The 24,604-nt window shown below is 38.8% G+C and overlaps 1 protein-coding gene across 2 annotated transcripts in view; it reads right to left on the bottom strand.

Annotated features, from left to right (window-relative positions):
- Window positions 1–4,210: 4,210 nt before the first annotated feature.
- STEAP2 (STEAP2 metalloreductase) overlaps window positions 4,211–24,604 on the bottom strand; it is a 20,804-nt gene continuing 410 nt past the window's right edge. The window contains exons 2-5 of one of the 2 annotated variants that reach the window (XM_014939687.1): window positions 21,036–21,560; window positions 18,901–19,428; window positions 17,116–17,280; window positions 4,211–9,323 (exon numbers count right to left, since the gene is read on the bottom strand). In XM_014939687.1, the coding sequence (XP_014795173.1) occupies window positions 9,039–9,323; window positions 17,116–17,280; window positions 18,901–19,428; window positions 21,036–21,527 (1,470 nt within the window). In that variant the 5' untranslated portion in view covers window positions 21,528–21,560 and the 3' untranslated portion in view covers window positions 4,211–9,038. The remainder of the gene's footprint in view (window positions 9,324–17,115; window positions 17,281–18,900; window positions 19,429–21,035; window positions 21,561–24,604) is intronic. The other variant, XM_014939688.1, reaches the window with a different exon arrangement.

Genomic DNA, 24,604 nt, shown 5'->3' with positions numbered 1-24,604 from the left:
GGGGGTCCGGCTGGCACCTCCGGCGGGACGGCGGGCAGCGGGGGGCCCGCCGCGGTGTCGGCGGCCGGGCTCCGTGTCCTTCCCCCGCGGCCTGCAGGCCCCGGCCCTGCCCCTCCCGCCGGTGCTCCATCCCTGCATCCCGTGTTTTATACCGCCGCCGCCCCACTGGTAATGCCATTTCACGCGCTGTTAAAAAACGCTTCCTCAGCCAGAAAACCATTTCTCCCCCTGTGCATAGCAGAGGCTGGGCTTTTGCCGCGATCTGGAGGAGAGAGGCTGGTCGGTCCGTGACTTCTGACCATGAAAAAATGCAGCGTTGGGGACCGCAGTGACAAACCCTAGCGCGGGCAGGACAGCCCTGCCCGGGGTAGCCAGGCTGTGGGGAACAGGGGGAAAAGGCATCCTTTTTCTGTATAGACCAGTACGAAACGGATGACTAATGCCTGGAAAGTAATAAAGGCAGAAGCATGAGGGGATTTTGATATTTTCTACTTGCTCTGTTTTCATCCCTAGGTTTGCTCTGGCATCTCCCCCGCGAGCACAGCATTGCGCCTCACGGGGAGGCAGGTTCACCTCCGGGGTGCGCGGTGCTCTCCCGAAATGCTGCCTGCAGGACGGCAGCCTGGCTGAGCCCACCAACCCCAAACCGCCCAGGAACGCCAGGCCCTTCCTTCGCTAGGTCTGTACCCAGAGGAGGAGAGCTGGGTCCAGAAGTGGCTGCAGCAGAAGGTGACGCCTCGTGGTGTGGTGACAGGCGCTCTGCTGGGTGCTCCCTTCAGTGGCCCTTCCTGGGGCTGGGTACCCTGCTGACACGTTGTGCCCCTGGAGCTTGGGATACACACATATCCCAGGTCTTTGGCTGCAGGCACTGATATCAACCTCAGTTTGCAGTAACAAGTCATTTTTAACTGTTGTGGTTCCAAAGAAACATTTGAATACATGAATAAATTTATTAAATGCTAAGATAACTGTTTGAGTGTCCGGACAGCTTTTATAGGAAAAGAAGTGATTGATAACAGAAACAAGAAAGAAACCTTTGTGGCTTCAACTATAAGCAAGACAGTTCTCAGCTTCATTCTGCAGCTTGCAAGCTACACCCCTCCCATTTCATACCTGCCTTCTTCAGAAATGAATACGATGAATATCATGTGTAGTACTCACATACACCACACAGCTCTCCTTCCCTCAAAGGAAGATACACAGTCCTGCGTGTACCCATCCACTCTCTGCATTGTGTACAAGTCCACAGAATCACAAAATCTTCATGGTTGGAAGGGACCTCTGGGATCACCAAGTCCAACCACACACACACACACACACAAAAGACGCCCACAATCCCGGCACTAGAGCATGCCCTGAAGTGCCACGTCTACACCTTTCTGAAATCCCTCCAGGGATGGTGACTCCACCACCTCCCTGGGCAGGCCCTTCCAGGGCCTGACCACCCTCTCTCTCAGTAAAGTCATTCTTCCTAATATCTAACCTAAACCTCCCCTGCCCCAGCTTCAGACCATTTCCTCTGCTCCTGTCATTATTCCCTTGGGACAAGAGGCCAACCCCCACCTCTCTACACCCTCCTTTCAGGGAGTTGTTTCAGGCACTTCATCCTGCATACAACTCCAAAACAACAGCAAAAATATAGCCTAGCTTAGAATGGAACTCTAATTTGGAAAATGCAATGACCATGTTGACATCCATAACATCCCGAGTGTCCCACTGGTAGGAACACAGGCCAGAAAGGCAGGACCCATAGGACATCTCAGCTCATTCACCCAGAGCCACCATGCGGCTGCCAGTCTTGGCCCTGGGTTTGATGCTTTTCATCCATCCACATACACACACTCCATTCCTCTCAGTGTTTTACTAACCCTTCCATGGTCTGCCTAAACGTTCATTTCTGTGAACGTTCTCAGTGGCTGGCTTGTGTCCAGGCCTACACTGGACGGAACAAGATTTCTTATCAAGCATTTGAGATGAATCATAATGACAGTGCTTACAGTGCTGAACAAACTGGATTACAGATTGTTTTTGCTTCGTGCCCAGATACTTCTGGCACTGAAGTTGTATGTATTCGAAGTTTTTAAGCTTATTAAAAAAAAGGACTAAAAATTAATTTTATTGTGGTTTAAGTCATTTTAAGTTCTGTTGCTTGTGTTTTGAATGACAAATTTATAAAGAACATGCCTAAATTGGGCAACTTAGTCTGTAAATTACAAGCTTAGGTCACACACCATTGTTGGCCGATTGTTCTAAAGATAATATTGCTCTCTGTGCACCTTCTCAGAAATGAACCCTCTAAAACTGGGATGAAAGCTATACCATGCAAGTTTCACTGCAGGGACTCTGCTGCCCTTGGCAAATGTCCATCCTCAAAAACCTGCAATCAACTGTGAAAATCTTTACTTAACAGTTTTCTGCCCAAAACAGGCTTATATAGTATTTTTATCACATCTTACTCTTTCATTGGTGATAAATAGCATTTGAGACAGCAAGGCTTTAATATCTTACTTCTGAGAGTATTAATTCACACATGTTAAATGTTAAGTCTTACAGATGCTAAGAAAGATGTTTAAAAAGTAGACTTGATGTAGAGAGGATTTCTGTTTTGACTGAGGACAAACTCTTTTGGTGTGAAGAGACATGCCAGTAAGCTCTATTTTTAAGGTAAATTTCATAAAGTGACAGGCCTGTGTAGTTGAACATGTAGGACACAGCTGTGCATTAGAAGATCAAGGTTCCGTATCGAGGTCTGCCATTAATCTCCTCTTGACTTTGCTGAGTGAATGGTTTCCTCTACCACTGTCTATCTGCTGTCTTAGAAATTAGGTTGCGAGCTCTTGAAGGACTGTTACCCAGTACAGGATGCACCTTTCATGCGCTGCAGTTGGGGTCTTCAGCCCCAGCCAACTGACATCCTTTCCTTGTAGAGGTTCTCCAAAGCCACCTGCGCTGTTTGTCAAATATGACACCAAGCTCTTTATAGTACAGAACTCAGAATCTTTCTAAGAATTAGTCTGTTGACTCCTGTCTTCCTTTTCATTCTTGTTTCCTTTTTTGGTCAGTAGGAAGGGGAAAAAGCAGCAGGGGCATAAAACCAGGAAAATGCAGAACTGTCCTGCCAGACCTGTGTTTGATCCCCACAGAAAAAAGGAAAGAACTGAGAAGTGTCTGGCAGTAGCCACGGACCTTAAACCTGTACAGTCAACACAGCTTCCAACATCTGGATTTACTTGTCTATACTATTAAAATACAGTGTTCAGGTCATTGGTGGTATGAATTTGAGGGGGACTTTCACACTGAACCTTATTACGGTAAAGAAATGAAGTCAGTCACAGTAGCCAGAACTTACACTCTTGTAGAGTACAAGGTACAGCTGGACAAAGGTGTAAGGTGAGGATCCCAGCTGCTAGCAGAGTATTCACACTCAGTAAAATCAGCACTGTGAGACAGAGAAACAGGGTGAGATTTAAAAAAAAAATTAAGAAAAGACAGACTTCAAGGACCAAAAAGTTACTGTTACATCAGGCATGGCACAAATATGTATTAAATATTTTGAATTTAAAGGTACCTAAATTCCATTTGGGAATCTGGGCAGACTATGTAACCGAATGCGAAAGCAGTGCGAATCCTGCCAGCTCCACTGACCTGCATCTGGACTTCTCTGAACTCAGAACAGTTTATGCTGCTGACCTCCAGTTAGGCAGGATTTCACCCCCCGTATTCTTTTCCTCTTTCCTCTTATGTTGGCATAAGCCTCTTTGGAAAAAAGTTACATATTTCCAAATGAAGGACTGCAAAGTGGGTCACCTGTTTTTTCTCATTTAAACAGTACTGCTTTCTCACACACACAACCAAACGGGAAGAGTGTCTCCACTTGGCAAACTTACTTGTGCCTACCAGTCTCACTTTTGCCAAACTTTTTGTTTGCTGTATGACAACTGGATTGAATATACGCAGATAGTACTGTAGTGTTCACTCTGTATTCCCAAAAAAAAATGGCGAATACCTTACAGAAGGATATGGGATAGAGCCTTCCAGTACATCTGAGTGAAATATCTGTTATCCAGCCATTGCAAAACAAACAAATTTATCTTTAGAATTTTTTTTTGAACTGGCATTCAAGTTCTACCTCTCAGAGATGTGACCAGAACATACATATATTACAAAGATAAGCAAGCTAAAATTTATTATGCATAAAGACAGAAGAAAAAGCCAAATACCTGACATAGATTTTTATTGATTTTTGTGTAAAACACAGTATATGGAAAAATAGATAAAAGCATTACTAATAATTTTTAATAGCCCTGTTCAGAGAGACAGCACAAACAAATTGACAAACACAAGTACAAAGAGAATATTGCACGTGGGAGACATACTATGCTCACTGCGAGACACTGCCAGCAAGGCGTGAGCAACAAACAGATAATGATAGAGATCGTTGTCCAAGTCATTTCAACGAGTCACTTATTTTAAAGGCTGTAATCTATTTAATTCAAGCAGTATCATATACTGATACAATATCAGTACTGCAACATTACTCATTACATTGATAGAAAATCCTACAGGATGAACAGCCAAGAAATAACAACCTTGTGTATTACGAGATGCACTGCCTGAAAGGAACTACGCGCACGCATCCATAACCACGGCATCTAGGAAAATACTATACTGAAAAACTCAATCTGTCTAATTTTTATACACCTGATACATCTAACTTTCAGAGCAAATCTTCACATTCAGAGGAAAGCTCTTTCCTAACTATATTCATATCTGTGAAATGTATAGCTTCTTGGGAATTCATTGCCTTATAACAATTAATCATTTCCCTTAGTGCTAGTTGGGCAGCATGTATACCTAATAACATATAGACACACAGACACACAGTATTTTATAGGCAATTAATGTCAAATAAAAATATAAATGTACTTTCTCGCGTTGGCACAGCATATAAAGCACAATATTGGAACAAAAAGTTAACCATGGCACCAATTCACAGTAACCATTATCACAAGCTAGTTATGCAAAGAACTTGTAAAATAATTACAAAATAATTAATCTCTAAATAATTCAAGAACGTAGGTATTAATTACCGTGCACATAGTTGCCAAAGTTAATAGAAATGTAAGGTAAAATTAATGGAACCTGTAATAGAACTGTACTTTAGACAATGTTAAGAAAGAATACCTTAATATCCATAGAAAACAAAAAAGCTGTTGCTAAATACAGAGGTCTCCATTTTCTAATATGATGTGTACAGTTCTGTGTTAAATATTAAGCACTACCTTTTTTTTCACCAAACAGTAATGAAGAGAAATGAAGTTTATTTCATTATTCATTTTTCATTAGGCAGTAATTTATATAAAGCTACACAAAAATATTTTATAGCAGGCTATTCCTCAAATATGTATTTATTCTACTAAGTAACTAAGACATCTAAATTAATTTAGTTGTTTATATTGAGGCAACTAAACTTGTAGCCTCAGGTCTTTTTCTGATGAGAAGTCCTAATGTGAGTTCTTGTATAGAATGAAACGTATGCATTATGTGATATCTAACGCGTAGCGAATGCGTGAGCGACACTTGACTTTCAGACTTAACAGTGTGCTGTTAGAGTGAGTTGGTCCTAAAAGAACACTACAAAATATTAAACCACAAGTCAACTTGTTATTCCAGTTAGAAGTAAATACATGGCCTAACGGGAAACCATATGTCCTTTTGTAGTACAAATATTTCACAAAATGTCTTCGTATATTTGATCTAAAAATATAAGCTATTTATTAATACTTTAATATTTCAACCTTTCAAGTAACTTATAAAATCAACACACATTTTTAATTTTCTACACACACAGTTTGAAAAAAGGAACAACACATCATTATTCTCTCTAGACACCTTTGGCAGTTCAAAATCTAACAGTTTAAACATTCTTGAAGGAATTTAATGATGAAATAACTTTTTTGCATAGGAGAGTGGCCAATACATTTCTGTATAAGCTGTCAGTGATTGCATTAGATACAATAATGTGGACTTTGACAGCAATTTTCCATTAGTACAGTATTTTATTTCTGTAACATTATCACTGTTGCATCAAATGAATTAGATAATTGTAAGGAATATGAATATTAATTAGGTATTCTACAGAAGTGTTGAATTACTATAAAATAAATGCAGCATATTTAATTTTGATCTATAATCAGATTGTCAACAGCAATGGTTTCTGCCCTAAATTTGTTCAGAGGTATGAAAATCTGCTCTCAGTTGAACCATCCCATTCTAGTAATTTTAATCAGGTTTTGTTTACAGGATTGGCATAGAATGTAGCATGGAATTTATCCCATTAAAATTCTCTAAGACTTTGTATATTCTAAGATTTTTAAAATTAATTTTATTTAAATGATTGAAGCACAAATGGCCAAGCTTTTGTGGTGTCCCTTTGCAATAACAGAATAGGAAACAGGCCAGGAAATTGTTACATATAATTCTGCAAAGCCTTTCAAAAAAATACACAGCTTTCTGTATTGGAATATATTTAACAGACAAAGTTAGAAGTTGCAATTGCCAATTGTTCTTCATTTTTACGTGAAAATCTCATTAGTATAGTGTATGCTCCCGTCTAACTCCAACAAAGACAGGTTTTCACTTAATGTTTGATAAAATAAAATTGTACTTGTGTATCCCCTCAAATATCACGAAAACATCTACATATGGGAGGAGAGACAATAAAATTAGTACCTTGAAACTGACTGACTTGTTTTTGGAAAAAAGAGAGAATGCAAACTTTTCTTAAAAATTTGATAGATTTATGAAACTTTTTTTCCCCTTCTGTCTTTCCTTTTCCTGTAAAAAGCTGGAAATCTTTCACATTTCTAAAAAAGTTCAATAACTTTTTAGAGGAAGTAGGTATTAAATAGGATAGTTCAGAGGCAGCACCAGTCTCAAATAAGTCCTAAATTACTGATTTTCAAGAGGCTGAGAGATTATGTCAGAAGAAGAATCACTGGACATATGCCAAGTCTCAAAGACCTTAGTCTGACCAATTATAGCTGTTATTATTGTTTACTTTTCAAAAAATGGTGAAATAAAATGAGTTTTCTTTCTCCAATTGCTTCTTCCCCTAGAAGCTTAAAAAGGAGGATAACACTGAGTTTTCCAACTATTTGAAATTGAAAATTTGTGAACTGAAAAAAATTCTCAATTTTCTGTTGAAACTGATGAAATATAGTTGAATATTTTTTTTTCAAGAAAATGTTTTCACAAATGTACATTTTCAAGGAGAACTCACTGACCTCTAATTCAATACAAAACAGTTTAAAGACACATAAGAGTTGCTTTCATTCTGGAAAAAAATCATACAAGTATTTGGGTTTTCATCTCTAGATTTGAATATGCTTAAAATGAAAGCAAGTTTAACTCTCTTTATTTGCAGCAAACCTGGAACGTACTGAGGCTTGATGAGTAATTTTAGAGAATATGTATACTACAATGAAATTAAAACTGTTGTAGATTTTTTGAATTTAAAATGAAATTAAGAACAACTAACATGAACTCTTTAGGTTTAGGTTGGGGTAACTGAGGGCAGAGTTTCGTTCTAGATTCTTCTTGTTCTGTGGAGCTGTTGGTTTCATTAAAAATAGAGATAATGAGATTTACAGGATGAGTGATGTTTAAGAATAAATTCAAGCTTAAGTAAGTACTGTGTATTTCTGATGTATCTTATCGATGACAAAATCTTCAAAGTAATAAATAATAAGTGAAGGTTCAGCTACGAAAATCAGAGATCCTAAACAGTGCAAATACAGATAAGAAAAACACGATTTCATACAAGTAAAGAAAATTAGGAACAAATACACATTCTGATTCACTGAAATAAAGGTTTTGCTAATTGGGACTAGCCTGAAGGTACGAGTTGAGTTTGGCTTATTTTTTTAGGGAAGAGTAGAACCTGAAAAAGCGGTAGTAATAAGTAACTGTGAACATTCTTTCGAATCCCACAGGAAATGCAAATGGCAAGTTTTAGAGATAAATTCATTTTTAAGTATAAGAATATTAATTTTGCGTGTCAAAAATTCAGGCATACCCCAGAGACACTTGTAAAAATAAGACTTTTATATAAAAATAGAAGATTGGATTTGCACAAGAAAAGTACTAAGAATTTAAGACAGACTCTGGGAAATTCACACATAATAACTGAAACTCCAGTGTAGGAACATATAGAACATGAGTATTGTGATGCTTCCTTGTTGTAACCATGTACTGGAAGTCTCAGTGAAAATGGATTTTTATTGTTGCAGATTTCTCCTTTTTTTTTTGTTTAAAATATTTTTTTATATTTTGAAGTAATTCTAAAATAAAAACCTAGTTGCTTGCACACGTAATCTGCAAGTCTTTCTAATGTGTAATACTTCTGAATTTTCATTATATAATGTATGGAAATAAAGATATGCCAAAGGTCTAAAATTCTATGCGATACTTTGAAAAAACCAACCCTGTTAGTACAATACTGTTTGCTTACAAGATGTACAATTATACCATTATTGAAACTGGTTTTGCATATTCAGATCATGGAATGGTGTAAAACCACACACGAATAAATATACTGTACATGTGCAATACATCATTACAAATTAATTTGCTTCAAAACCTGATTATTTCCTAAATCATTAAACCTATTAGTCTATATTCTGAACTCACTAACCCAGAAATATGGTTTTAATAAAAGAAACACTGCCCAGAAAATGTGGTGTTAATACACAGCACTCTGACACATACAGCATGATTATGATAAAATACTGTTGTGATATAACTGTGCAAAGGAGCATTAAAAAATTCTGATTTTGTAATCCTCTGCCCTCTGTAATTCAAAACAAAATCATTTTTGTAGTTATCTGAAGTAGTAGTCTTCTAGTTATAAATTCCTCATAGTTTGGTTGAGAGCTTGTACTATATGCCAAGCAAGTCCACAGTGACTTTACTAAACTCCTAAAAATACAAGTTTATGACAAACATCTATAACAGTGCTGACAAATATTAGTCTATCATCACATCACAGTTATCCTTTCCGGGGAGAGATGTGGAACAGACCCACCTGCTTCTTCTATAACATGGCTTTTCTCCCATCCTCTTCGAATTCTCCTCAGTTTCCTACTTACACACGGCAAAAGTAAAATGATCTTACCGAGAATTACAATGGAAGGCAGAACAAGGGCAAGGACAAAATTTGGTGGTGTATAAAATCTGTAATACTCTTCTTCAAAAGCTCTCTTCCATCCATAAATCAGTACATGGAAAGTACTTATGAGCAGAGCAACGTATCCAAGTGTAGACTTTGAAAAAAGAGAAAATGGAAAAAAGAAGAGATAATAATACTTGGTCCTTCATCTGACAGCTCTAACCCATTCTTTTAACATTTCTATTAGAGATCATATCAAAATCTCTTACCAATAATTTACACTATTGTAAATTAGCAATATGTGATTTTAAGTTCACATGTTCTGATAACTACAGACTGAACTGAACACTGATATTCAACATATCTCTTCTGCTAGCGTCTACAGGTCTTAGTCAAAGCTGAAATGAAGATAATGTTTGCCCAAATTCTTAGTAATGGAAGTCAAGGATATGTATGCGAATAGGGAGCAATCCCAGTGAAGTAACTGGAACAACATCAGTTGTGAGTGGAAATTAAGTTCCCTGTTTCTTAACTATGAGGGTAGATCACTTCCAACGTCTCATGGAAGAGATCTGGGTCTAATACTCCGTATTTTTATCACTCTGGTAGGTGGAGTTTACTTCTGCCTCACAACAGTGAACATCCACCTGTCTGAAGTTACCATAAACCATCCCTTAACTTTCTCTGTCAGCTCTTGCCTACTGGTTAATGGGAATATCTGGACTGCAGGACTTGGGCACAACAAGGCAACAATGCAGTTTATGATAAACAGGTAGTGCTGGATGAAACATGAAGCAGGAGCTTCCTACAGCACTCTGCAGAGGACCTCCTGCTGCGTCATCTAGAGGATGGCACAGAAGGAAGTGCTAACAGGTAATTTCTGTGAATCTACCCTGTATTTCTATTGCTCTGCAGACTTGAGTTAAATGTATTAACCTTGACTTTCCCAAACCATGGTAAAAACCAGATTACTATGCTTTGAATTTTGATGGGGATAAAATGAAGAAAAACTGGGTTTGGCCAAAACTGATGTAATGAATAATTTGGTTGGGAAATATTTGTAGAAAATCATCAAAACAGAGAATGAATATTGGTTACCAAGTTTTGGTTTAATTCCAGTAAACAGAGAGACAAAGAAAAATGCTTAGGCTAAGGTACTGTAATAGTTGGTGAAAGAATTAATTCTTTCTACTTCAAGATTAACCGGTTTCTAGGGAAAGGAGAATGTCTGAGAAAATGCCATTTTCAAGGATTCACAGATATAATGGTATAAAAAGAAAATACTTTTGTTAATTTCTAGAGTTGGTACCATGTTTTTTAACTGGTCAATATTTATGTATTTTTTTGCCAATGGTTTCAGAGCCAAACCGGTATCTTTTAGATGTGCTGCACCCTTTTTTTGAAAAGAACAATTTGCTCCAAAAATATCTCATAAGAAACAGAACAATCAGACGACTACCTGTGGATACGAAAATGGCATATGCAGCATCTGAACGGAAGTTCTGGTAAGAAATCTGGGCAGCAAAACAATACTATAAAATCTGATGTTTGAATATGTTATTGCAGATTTTTGCCAGTACGACTTTCCTGAATTCACTGCTCTTATATCACTGCCAGCAGAGAAAAGGCACAAGTGAATCACATCCCCCATTTCCTCATCAGGCTTACTTCTGAGAACTATAACAACTCTTGAAAAAGAAACAAGAGGGAAATGTTATATAGACTCTTCCCAGATTTTTCAAAAAAAGTTTTTAATGCTTATTTAAATTCCATCTGCAAACAACAGTTTTGAGACAATTATGTATGTCTTTCATTTTAATGGTTAAAGTAGAAGCTAAGAAATACATTTATCAGTACATTTAGAACTAATAGCACAAGGACATTAAAAACATATGATGTACCTCTATTAAGGTGGATGGTTTTTTGCCTAGTGAAAAGTTGCCATATGCTTCTTTGAAGTGTTGGTAGTGTGTGTGCCGGTATGTACTGGACCATTTAAACCACTCCTCTAAAAATCTGACAACAACGACACTCCGATAGGACCTTCTGTTAGCTACTGATGGTATTTTCTTCTACCAGACCCTTATTTGCTGTATTTCGGTGCTGTACTTCTGACAGTAATAACGTCACTTAGCTAGAAAGAGGATTTCCCCCACACAACTTAGCATTCTACAGTCTGTGGCTTGTTTAGTCAAGGCAGATCTGTACTAGAAAATTCAATTAAGAGCATTTATCCCAGCTTGCAGATACTGTCAATGACTTTTCCAGAAGTACGAGAAAGGCTGGCTGCCTTTTCCAGTTCAGTAAAACCCCACTGCTGGAGGCTGTGCCAGTACAAAACTTCTGTGTTTGTTTCAAAGACTCGATTTTTCTGTATCTGAAAATGTTCAAAGACTACATTAATGGCTGCACAGTAGCAAAATGAGGAAACTCAGAACTGACTGAAGCAGGGTTGGACAAAAAGACATCAGCTAGCGCAGGAAAAGGCACTGTTGGGCAGGTGAACAGTAAAAATAAAATCAGTTGGTAGCACTGGATCATACCAGTCTGCCATCAGCCAGTGGTAGTATCAGAAACTCATATTCCAAAGTTGACCACCCCTATGGATGTCAACATGAAAGATGTTTCAATTATTAAGAAATAAGTTATAATTGTGCTGTGGGAGTTATTAATTGCTGGAAAGCAATCTGTTTAATATTGGAAAGGTAAGAGAGGTGCTATCATTCAGGTATGCAAGGTTATTTTCTTGTGCACAAGTTTATGACTAGACTACGTGGATGATGGAATACAGAAATTAAAGACAACAGGTTTCCTGAAATGTAGTGGTGCTTCAGATGTATTATACATATTGCATTTCTGTCATCCTTTCCTGGCTTCTTAGGACACAAAAAGAAAGGGATGAATACTTCTACAAGAGCTGGAAGATCACTTACACCGATGTTACCACAGGGAAGCCAGGAGAGGCACAGGATGCTAACTTCTTTAAGAACAAAGGCCTTTTGAAAGCAGCAAGAAGGGATATTTTTCCTTCACTGGTAAATTCACATTGGTGAGTGAGTAGCAATATCAGTTGTAAGTCTTGGGAACCCTCTGACTAGGCTCTAGGATGGCTGCCTGGAAAAGGGAAAGAACGTCTTTGGTTGCTTTGCCTCCTTATCTTCCGTAATACTGTGTTTCCTGGAAGCTGAGTCACAGATTAGCACATTTCCTATGGACTCTCCAATCTTTTAGCATTTCTCTAAGTCTCCCCTGTTTTGTTTCTTTTCCTTCCTGATCAAAGCCAGCTTTTTAGCCAATGTGGGAGATTACCAGACAAGGCCACTGATAAACTGGACAAACTGGCATTGTTTGGGGTAAAGAAAAAAAAAAAGTGTTAGGGGAGTGGAAAAGATGCAGGAGAAAAGTCCCTAAATTAATATTACCAGGAAGATGTACATATATAGAGACACAAATCTGCTGTGGGACAAATCTGCTTCAGGAATTTCTACCTTCATAACGGTCAAGTAGTTCCAAGCAAATTATATATACAAAAGGTATTTTCCAAGGCCTACAGTTATGCAAGGTATACTTCAGATTCTGCCAGAAACAGGATAATGCTAAACTTATAAACAGGCTGTAGCAATTCCACCTGGAATTTTGCCCATAAATTTGCTAAATACTCAGGCCTCATCCTTCTTTATTTAAGGGGAAAAGTATCCTATTCCTGTGGGAAAACCAAGCCAAGGTAGCCCTTCCTCAAAGTGCATGTGAAAGAAAAGATTTAGTAACATTGTCTCCAAAAAACTATAGGATTGTGCTAGTAGACAAAAGGAATGTCTACAAAAAGATTGGCTTCCTACTATGCAAATGACAGATTTGCACTGATTTTTGCTAAAAAACATTAAAGCTCAGCTTTCAAAGTCAATCTGCTCTGCCCATTGCCACTTTGAGTGGCAATGTGCTTTGGAGCTGAACTCTTAGACTGGAAAACAAAAGTGGTAGTCATTTATGCTTACATTATATATTTGTAGTTTAACTTCCTTCAGAAGACTAAAGGACCCAGTGCAGCACTGCTTGCAGACAACATTCTCCATTTCCATGTATTTTATGTGAACACTCAAGGACTGGTTTTAATTAATGTCTTTTTCTGTTTGCAGTGTGTTGGTTTAGGCTAGTTATTTTGCCTGCTCTGGCAAAACACATTTTTTTTTTATTTCTTGCCCATGTCTACCTTTGTTTCTTATCCAAGCAGAGAGTACTGAAGTGGCGTTTAAGAAAACCAATGCACTGGTTTATCAGCACCAGCTTCTTCCCTGTTTCTTTATTCAGTAAGCTCCAACTCTGGGTCATGTTAAGATGCCTGCAAAATTCCATGCAAAGTTTCTGTCATCTAGGATCTTCTACTGAGCAAACTCTTCATCGCTGTCTGGTTCTGTGGCTCCTCCATCTGAATGTTATGAGTGTTACTCTCTGAATCAGGAAGAAGTAATCAAGTATTTGCCTTGTACAGTGGTCAGCTCTGTACTGCAGCACCTCCAAATTTTCTGCTGATCTCAGCTCCTGGTTGGGCTGACACAGAAACGTCCTTTAGCATCACTATTCAACCTTCTCATAACTTACTTAATTCATATGCATACTTTGAAGGAATGAGAGAAGCCTGCACTGCTTCTCCTTCCCTTTTCCCTTGATCAAGTCCTTTTCCCTTAATAAAGCAAGCTGGAATTTTTGGGGCTGCTGACACCTGTGCTGTGAAACCACGCTACGTAAGATGGGGGCATCTCCAAAATATTTGGAGATATCCAAAACAGCAAGGAAGAGGAGAAAGACCTAGGAGTGCTGGTGGACAGCAGGATGTCCATGAGCCAGCAATGTGCCCTTGTGGCCAAGAAGGCCACAATGGCATCCTGGGGTGCATCAGGAAGAATGTGACCAGCTACAGACGTAGGCTACAAAGATGATTGTAGGGCTACAAAGATGATGAGGGGCCCGGAGCATCTCTCTTATGAGGAAGGGCTGAGAGGCTTGGGTCTTTTGAGTCTGGAGAAAAAAGACTGAGGGGGATCTGATCAGTGCTTATAAATACTTCAAGGGAGGGTGTCAAGAGGATGGGGCCGGTCTTTCTTCAGTGGTGCCCAGGGACAGGACAAGAGGAAATGGGCACAAACTTGTACATAAGAAGGTCCACCTAAACATGGGGAGGAACTTCTTTCCTGTGAGGGTGGCAGAGCCCTGGCAGAGGCTGCCCAGGGAGGTGGTGGAATCTCCTTCTCTGGAGACATTCAAACCCCACCTGGACACGTTCCTGTGCAACCTGCTCTGGGTGGACCTGCTTTGGCAGGGGGTTGGACTAGATGATCTCCAGAGGTCCCTTCCAACCCCATGTCATTCTGTGATTCTGTGAAAAGCATTCACAACTGGAGTTTCTTTACAGTATTAGGAAGACTGTAGGAGATCTGTTTGAACCACTGTAGGTAGGGAAGATTCTGCTCTCGGCTCATACTACTGGCAGAAGAGTAGAAAATAGTCTATACTGTATATGCTAATAATTTGTTAATCCTAAAGTCAGATTTTCCTAGTAGGACTCAAGACTGAGTATGTTTTAGAGTTAAAACTCTTTAGAAGAGGCCAGACCCTTATTTTGATGAAACTGTAACTACTAAGATACTGCATTTACTAAGAGCAAACTAAGATAAACTGTATTTACTAAGAGCAAGCAATAGTATGTTGTTCTCAGTGGGAAGTGCTGAGGTGAGAAACTGAGTGTGCTCACTGACTGATTCTTCATCTTTCAGATGCAAAACAAATTCAGCAATTATTGTGGCAAACCATGTGAGATTGTGGGCAAAAGCTACAGACACACTGCTTTTCCTAGCTAAAAAAGAGCAGCACTGAGATGACGGGCTACTGTTGTCCCCAGTTCTACTGTTTGCCCCCCTGGCTTAGAGAAGATTGAGAAAATTAAGTTCAAATTCAGTTCAACATACTGCATTTCAGTAAAAGAAAAAATATAACAGACAGTAAGTATTATGATGTTGTAGCTGTTCTACCTGCACACTGGGTACAATGAAGCTTGTGCAGAAATGCAGACTCCTTTTATGCGAGTGAGGGATCACTGAAAGTCTGTTTTCTGACTGAATACAGCAAGAGGAGTTTTTTGAAGGACAAGTAACTAAATGAAGAACAACCTATATGCTAAAAGTAATTTATGACAAAGTAAAGTACCTTTAATGATCTTTAAGGAAAATCTTTAGTAGCTGAATATTTTTTGTGATTAAAAATTGCAAATGATCATAATTAATTACCAATATCAGTTCTCTTCAGCATGTAATGCAGTATCAACTGTAACATACCTCCAAAGCTAACAACTTGTTCCCAATCAAATTCTTTAAAATACTCACAGATTATTCATTAAATCATAATTATTTGAATTTGAAACCATTTTGACTGTATTTGCAGCGGAAATAACTGCAGTAAATATGACACAATAAAAAACCACCCTTGTAGATACATCCCTATGTGATTATTGTATGGTTTTTGACTTGATCACGCAAGCCTAAATTTGGAAATTTGAGTAAGGAAAAATAAGACACAGATGCTGGGTTTGTGCCTGGAAGTCATTACTGGATAAAGGCATCACCTCACACAAGACTGAATACATATTTTTCCCCTTTTGCACTAACACTTCACATCACCAAAGAGCAGTGATATTGTCCTTGCACAAAGACCTCTGGATGGCAGGGATGTTGTAACAATACAAAATGGGTATTTACTCCCTCTAAAGGCTCAAAAACATAAGCAAGAATTAACAGTTCTGTCAGGGGAACTCTAATTTGAAAAATTTTTCAGCAAACTTTTTGTAGGCCTACCTGGAGTGTTCCACCAAGGCAAGCCCTAGGGAAAGGGAAGACATTACTTTACCGACAGAAGATCTCTGACAACTACTGCCAAAGAAGAGTTCCCCATCACTCCCTTTAAAACATCTGTAAATTATGAAGTACAACTCAACCCCTGAACAGCAAAGTCAGTGCCTGTTTTCTGAAGGTAGGAATTTGTAAACAGTGACAGGATTAATGATTAGGCAATATTATTACAGTGGCTATGTTGAAAAAACATGAATCAGAAGTGACTGAGTTAATACTAGAGTACTGAATTGAAAGTCACAGAACAAAACAGAACATAAACAAACCCAAAACTGTATGTACACACTTAGGAAATTTATCTCAGGACTGAATTCTAATAGAATTTCTTATCACTGACTGCTGCCTAAAACTAATGGCAATTTTGTTTGGAAGCAAACATTACGTTGTTTATTAAAGTCTGTATTTCTCAGTATTTTATGCTGGCTAGGTCTGTCTGTTGTAGTTATTTGAGGAAGGCATGCCAAGACCTGGAAACGCCTCTGCTTTTAATAAACAAAGCTTCATATTTTACTAATGGGTATTTTCAGCTAATGGGAATAATGTAGTTGAGAGCTGTATTGTTGAGGGGAAGCAAAACTGAATCAATGACACCACAGCTGTCAGGGGGCTGTGCAGGAAGAATCTGGCAGGACAAATTAAGTCTTCAGTTTTAACAGTTGTGTGCATCTACATATAGTATTATCTCATCAGTATCATTGCCTTTAGCAAGTTTGTCCAAATTTATCTCATTTGAATTTAGGAAGAAATTCTAACAATGGAAAAGGAATAGATTAGTGCTCACTTGGTCTTAGCTATGTTGGTTATTTAAGACCAAGAAGTATAAAATGCAAATTCCTATTATAACACTCAAGAAATGCTTAATGTGCCTTCATGCTAATGTATCTGCTGAGTAAGGACATGTCATTTTTATTAACTTACCAAAGAGAGGAAAAAAAACAAAGTGCTCATCATGCTGCAAAGTGCTTTTGTTCATGACCATCATCATCATCATCATCATCAAGGAATTCTTATTAAAAACAAACCCCCTTTATTTAAAAAGTAACACACCTGAATAAAGCTGAACTCTCTCCAGTTTAAGGTACTGTTTACTGAAGGGATGGAAGTTACTGCCAGCAAAGAAAGTAATCCAAGGCTCATTATTCCAAAGGAGATATACATTTCAATTCGCCACACTTCTTCCTCATTCCAAGAATTTTCAACGTTTGTATGAACCTGATGAAAGGGTAGAAAGGAAGCACTTTATTCTACGGAATATTTAAAATATCAACAAAAGTTATTTTGCTAAGTAAATATCTACAGTCATAGGACAACTATAAAATGGGGTCAAATATTTCATAGGTTTCCTCATGTCTTGGAGAAAAATAACTATTTCCTTACTGCTGGTATTGGCTCTTGTTTGATTAAAAATATGTTAAACATGGAAACTTAAATGAGTTGTTAAAAGAAAATGTAACATTATATTGTATTTGTTACAATTATGTTATAAAACCAGATAAATCTGCGCATTCCTGTATGCTGTAGAAAATTAGCTGTGTTCTTCAGACCCTGGAAACTTAAATTCTGTAACATAAATTGAGTAAACCTGTAATCTGTTTTTAGTTTGTTACATTTAGAAATAATTTAGCATAATTTCCTGGTTTTGCTTCAGCTCCCTATGCTGAGTCCAAGTTATTTTGCCTCTTTCACTGTTAACACCATACATCCAAGATATCTCTTGTTGGAGAGCTGTACCAGAAAAGAGAAACAACTCAGGTCCTTAACAATTAAAAGGCTTGGATATTCAATTATTTCTCCATTTTCAGGTGAACTACTGTGATATGTCATGTCTGAAAAGAGGTTCAAGTGAGAGTTTTACAGTATTATTACAGTATTATTACAGTATTATTACAACCAAGATAATTTCTTAGTAAAACCATCAGTGGGTCTTTTACGAAGTGTGAACAATTACAGTTTCTTGCTGCCTTTTATTGTTTGGCTCTTCCTGCTTTTCTCTTAAGGCTGATTTTTCATGCTAGCCCTTTTAGAATTTATGGACCCAGTCCCTGTTAATTTGTTCCATGTGATTTGATCTCCTTAGTTTTATTTTTTTTCTGTTCCCCAACGTCTCTATTTCCTGCAGATTTTATGTGCTGAATGGCAATGCTGCTTTTCTGTCACTTCAAAGGTGACAATAAGCTACCTCACTAATGCACAGGAGCATCAGACCCTCTTCTAAAGGATGACGGATTTGTCAGAGGTGGTTTCAGGGTTATGCAAGACCAATTGCTCCTGGGAACTGTAAATCAATTTCTATTGCTGGTAATAGATGATGTTCACAGATATTTTTTTTAAAGAATAAAATTTTTTTACCACTGGTCCAAAATATTACAAAGTAACAGCATTTTTACTTTGTAAACATCTGTAAGCATTATTACAGAATCTACCCTTATACTTTTTTCACACTTGTAAATGCACTTATGATATACATAATTCCCCCATATGTTAAGTATACATAGTATACATACCTCAGAAACTCAGAATTTTCTTGCTGTTGCTTTTATCCTGTCTATCCTACATTCTCCTTGTGTATGTTACTATCAGGGATTTAAGTAGGACACATCCTCGATTCCCCCTACCACAGAAACTTGACTGCAGCTTGACCCACGAGGTGAGCACAATGCACAGATGTTTCTTTTAGTCTCCCTTCTTACTCAGCATTAGCTAGACATAAGATAACCCCTAACATTCCCTGCTGAAAACAGTGGAATAGATTAAGAAAACGTATAATGCATTCACGAGCCACATGCATACAGCCAAGGCATTTTTGGCTTACTGAACCAAAAGTTGTCTTACCTGTTGATATGCCATGTTGAGGAATAAGTATCGCTCCGACCTCCTCATAGGTAAGCAGAGGCTGTACACCACGTGCACCGCTGCAAAGAAAAAACTGAGCAGGCCAAGCTGCTTTCGACACTGCAGCCAGTTGTCCAGCCAAGGTGGAAACCGCCTGTACTTGGTACCATAGTAAAGCTGATAAGCTGCTGCAATAAGTCCAGATAAATACACTAGAGAAAGCAAAGTGATGGCAACAACCGGCAGAGTCTTGTTCACAATCTCAATGGGGATCTTGTAAAAGTCACTCTGCTGGTTTCTCGTGTATGGATGGATTACATCCCTGACGAAGGAGTAGATGAAGAAAAACGTTGCCAGGCTAATGGCAATCACCACAGGCCCCTTCCACAGTGTGAACAGTCGCAGAGGTAAATTTTCAATCTCCCTTGAAGATGACAATGCCCCAAAATCAATAGGAATGAAACTGAGCTGACGGGCAAGCTCAATAACTTGATGGCGAGCCTGAACGTTGTTACCGCATATATAGACCTGTTGAGAAAGTCAGGTAAATTGTGTAGTCAGAGTCAAAGGTAAAAAAAGAAACCCGAGCACAAAAACCCCTTAAGGGCCTCCAGGACAAAACTGCAGCACTACTGCTAAAACTGTACACTTCCCCCAATTTTATATCATGATGATGAGAATAAAACCATCTACAAATCCAGCCAAAGTGAAAAGAGAAATGCCAATTTAGCAACAGAGTAACCAAACAAAAATGGCTTTTTCTTGGAGTTAATAATGTGGCATGCCCTAGTAACCCCCCCCCCCCCGAAATGTCTACAGGACTGAACTTGAAAAAATGGCTAAAAGCACTTCAGAAAACTAAGTATCTCAAAAGTACAGGAATCTTGAATGATGACCATAAAACAGCTGTACCATAAACAGAATGCAAAGCAGAGAAGTGTGTCATCTCCCCATTTATAACAATTTTAGCTTAATTTCACACTCCAGATTTACACAAAAATTGAATCTTCAATAGACAAAAAACAGTAGCCAAATAAAAGCTACTAGTTTATTAGAGTGAAAGAAATGCACTGCTACAAAGTACTTCAGAATTTACAGTGGGCTATAGTTTGCCCAACACTGCCGATCATCTGAACAAACATGATCAGTTTTGACAGAAGTTAACTACTTATAGCACAGTGCTATTATGAAAGGGGATAGAAATAGTATGGTGAGGTTAATTTTAAAATTATGCTAATTCTGTATCAGTTCCCTTCCAATTAAAATCTACCTGAAGTGCCAGAAAACTCAATTTAGTCTCCAGTAGTTCATGTTACACCAGTCATTTCTCATGCATTTCTCAGAGTCCATGAAGTTGTGAAGGACTGGTTTCTTGCATAGGCTTAAATCCTTTGTATCACTTCAGCAAAGCATAAAAAACATAAATTTGCCTTTTCTTCATGCAGGATGGATTTGGGGGACATACTGGGAAGGAATTTGAACATGATGTTCCCAAGCAGTCCGGCATCAAATGAGTGATAAATGAGAAACAAATGTGCCTCCTTCTGTTTCCTTATATTTATGATCTTGGGGCATTTGAAAAGCTAGATATTTTTTTTCATTCCCTTTGCTGTTACATTGAATGCAAGCATTTTTAGAACAGCTGACTCCTGAGCCCTGGGATCAGGACCTGAGATTTCTGTGCACCTCTTTCATTAGTTCTCTCTATGTAAACGAATACTGAAACTAAAAATATACTAGGAAAGACTGTCTCTATTCTTGTATAGGGCATAAGTATAAAAATTAACATATTTCCTGTAGAAGACATTAAGACCCACCTCTCCTCCTCTGCTTGTAGTCATCTAAAGGTCAGTTGTCTAGGCTAAGCTAGTATGCACATTTCCTCTGCAATCTTTAAAGATAAACAGGCATCCCAGGGGACAGTCTGGACCACTTACTCTGTATGCCTTACAGTGGGGTGAACTAGACTCTGAAAGTTTTGTTGGCTACTAAAACTTAAACTAAAGGCCCAACATTTTAGGTAGTCAGGCAGCATGAATCCCATGAGTTCTGGCTGCTTACATGCAGTTCCTGTCATTTTCATCTTACAAACAAGTTCAATTAATTAGTCGAATTAATACAAATATAACGTTTACCTGTCTGCTGGCATCCTTTGGTCCTAACTGCAGTGCCCATGCTGAAACAACATTAAATCCTTTGACAACAAGGGAATCTGGGAAAAGTGATGCCAAATACTCTGCATTGGAGTCCGGATATTGGTCTACTCTTGTATTATTGCTGACATCAACCAGAATTTTACCAGCGAGTAAATGCTTGAGGTCCCACAAAGAGGCATAATGTTCTCTGTGTATGGCTACAAAAATTATGTTTGTTTTTGCTACTGCATCTTCATGGTGAGTGACATCAACCACATGGGGAAACAATTCAGCAGCAAGTTTAGGGTTTCTGCTTCCTATGACCACATGGTACCCGCATCTGATCAGCCTAATTGTCAATGATTTAGCAAAGTCTCCACTTCCAATGATGCCTATTGTGACCTTACTGGCATCCTTGATGCCATTGGCAACATTTGGTAGAAAAGTTTCATTTGGGTTCTTAGGACTTCTCATCATAGAGATTGATTCCATACTTCCAAGACACCAAACCTACAGTGACTTCTTCTGGGGAGAAAAAAAAAGAAAAGATGAAAGTAACAGAAGGAAAAATGCATCATCATACAATTTTGCCAGACATCAGAATCCATAAACATCTCCGAGAGCAAAATATGTGCTTCTAAGTTTCATGTTATATTTTCTCCTTAGTAAAGTACGTATGTGCTAATCAATTTTGTCTTGCACTAATACAATGAGAAACATAAAATACTTCAAGCATTTCAATCATACAGTTACAGAAGTAAATGGCATTTTTTCCATCTTTTTCTATTCCCTATATTCCACTGTCCTGCAATACCACAAGATAACCTTGTATTCCTGAAACTAATGGTCAATGGAATAATGAGAATAAACATGTAAGGGAAACTGGGTAATTATGGAAAATACTAGACGGTAAAGACAGCTGGCCTCTGGCTGGTGCAAGGATGGTGGGTTCATGGAAGCTGAATTTCATTAAAAGCTTATGCAGGTTATTATCATGGTATCCTAAATTGGCCAGGTAGGAAGGGATGCAAAAGTCTCAAAGCTGTGAATGTCATGTCAACCACCATGACACTGACATCTATCTGACATACTCACCTGTCAGCCTGGGAAATGGCTGGCACACATGGATCCCATGCCAGAGATGAGGGAAATTTATCAAGACCTATTCATGAGACCACTAATGACACTGCATAGTCTGGCCATGCATGTGTATGTGCGCAGGTAAAGGATTCAAGGCCGTGGGTCACAAATATGTCTAACAATTTTTCTCACCAGGCAGAACAGATAAATCCTGGAGACCAACACATGGGACATCGTTCCACAAAAAGCTAATGGCAGGGAGATATAGATTTCATGCAATAATAAAAGAGAGGGGAGTTTTAGGACTCAAATTCAGTGCAGTAAGGTAGGTTTTGAAGAAGAACAGAGGCTAAGGCTCACGGAAAATTAAAAGACACACTGCTAGTGCTTTGGAGAGAAGAGGTCACAGAACTGCAGTAAAGCTGTAACAAAGACAAAAAGACATTAAAAACCAATGAAACAGCTCCCCGGGGGGAAGTCTTCACATGAAACCACAGCTATGACATAAATGGTTCTGTACTGCAGAACACAAATGAGTTCTGAAATGAAGGAAGCAATGAGGAAAGGCAGGCTACGAAGGAGCAAAGAAAAACCACTAGGTTGCTGTCTTGGGAGCAATCAACAGCAGACCACATAGAAAGGAGGGGCTGAATGAACCTCTTTCTGAGCCATCATCCAAGAGCTGATATGATGGTAACTACCTACCAGTGAGGGACTTCACCCAGCCATCAGCTAGGAATACAGTATGTGGTGAAGAACCTGCTGCAATTAAAAGTAGCTTTGTGTTTGAGAAATTGGAGGAAGCTACTGGAAGAATGTGCAGTTTTCATTTTTTCATTTCAGCTTTGACTAGAAGGGAAGAACTCACTGAAACTGGACTGAGACTCTAAAGACAGAAAGTAATATGTGAAAGTGACCACAAAATCAGGATTCTAAGAAAAGATTCTAACAGTGAATCTTCCTGGCAGAGGCAGACCACGTAGATTTTGATGCTTGCACTGAAAAAACATTGACTTTTTTCTTACCACATGACCCGAAACATATCTAACACATGACCAAAGTACCAGTATTTCCGGTACCATGATGGGTTCACAACCAGGAACATAAGGAGACTAGCTGTATTTTGATCAGATAAGAAGCAGACATCAGCTGGATATGACGGAGTGTGCTTTCACCATGTGATCACAGAGGCCCATTTCAGTTCATGCCATGAAGGTGCTGCAAAACTCCGGGAGAAATGGAACCGTCACGAGGAAATGGGCTACCAGTACCATTTAACTATACTGCACCAGACTGCCAGTTTTTGTCCAAAGGATACTCAGGAGAGTGAGCATCAAGGATCTGCACATCATTAATTGCTCTGGTGAGCTGAATTTGGCCCACTAGCCAAAGTTTCTCACTGCCTGTTCTACGGAAAGTAAGAGTGTGAGGAACAGAATAAAACTAACACGACTTCATAAAGAACACCCCAGGGAACAGGCAGATATGACTCTTGGGCAAATAATCTAAGAGATGGAAGAGATCAGAGAGCTAGCAGTTGCTGAAACAAACTATATTAAATACACAATAGCAATTCAGAGGAAAGAAGAGTGTAGAAGACTGTTTTGACTGCATCAGGAGAGCTTTAATCACCTGAAAAATAACAAAAAAAGTGGGGAAAAAAAGGGATGTGTGTACATGGCTAAGGAACAGTACAACAGTACTATAATGTAGAGATAAAATCAGATCAGCAATGGTACAGAAATGTCTTCTTTATTTCAGCCCTCACTAGAAAGGTTAATTGTGAATAGATACTTAATGAAAAACCTTTTAGAGGGAGACAGAAGGTGAGGTCAGAGGAAAAAGGTAAGTTAAAAGTAAAGGATAAAGTTAAAGATAAGATAAAGATTTTCAAGTCAGCAGACACTTATGAAATTCATCCTTGATGGTTAAAATGCTGATTGAAGAGACACCTTGAGAACTCAGAGAGGACGCGAGAGGCAGACTAGCATACACCTCTAAAAGAGGGGAGGAGGAGGCCTGAGGAAAGCAAAGACTTGTTAGCTGAACTTCAGCCTCTGGACAGATTTTCATGAAGTTACTGGGCAATAAATTTGCAAATAGTTAGATGGGAAGCAGATGATAAGTAGCCAAGGTAGGTTGCTCAGGAACAGACTACAACAAAACCAACCTTCTTTTACAAAATCTGGCTTCAGAGATATGAAAAAAAAAATAGTAGGAGCGATATAAATTTGACATTTGCCCTTAGATAAGCTAAGAAAACACTGCGGAGCTCTGTCAGCCAGAAGGTGACACAGATGCGAAAAACAGCTCTTGGAAAAGTAACTACAGGAGGAGAAAAACGGGCAAAAGGCAGGCGCTCGCTGGATCTGCCACCACCCGCCGGAGCGGGCACTCCCGGGCCGCGGGCTGAGGCAGCGCTCCCCGACCCACACCCCCGTGACAGGAGCGGGGACCCCGCTGCCCGCCCGCTCGCCGCCGCCGCCGGC

This window comes from Calidris pugnax, unplaced genomic scaffold (genome assembly GCF_001431845.1).
Source record: "Calidris pugnax isolate Ruff unplaced genomic scaffold, ASM143184v1 scaffold101, whole genome shotgun sequence".
In the NCBI taxonomy this organism is placed as follows: domain Eukaryota; kingdom Metazoa; phylum Chordata; class Aves; order Charadriiformes; family Scolopacidae; genus Calidris; species Calidris pugnax.
This window is presented reverse-complemented; position numbering and strand designations above follow the sequence as displayed.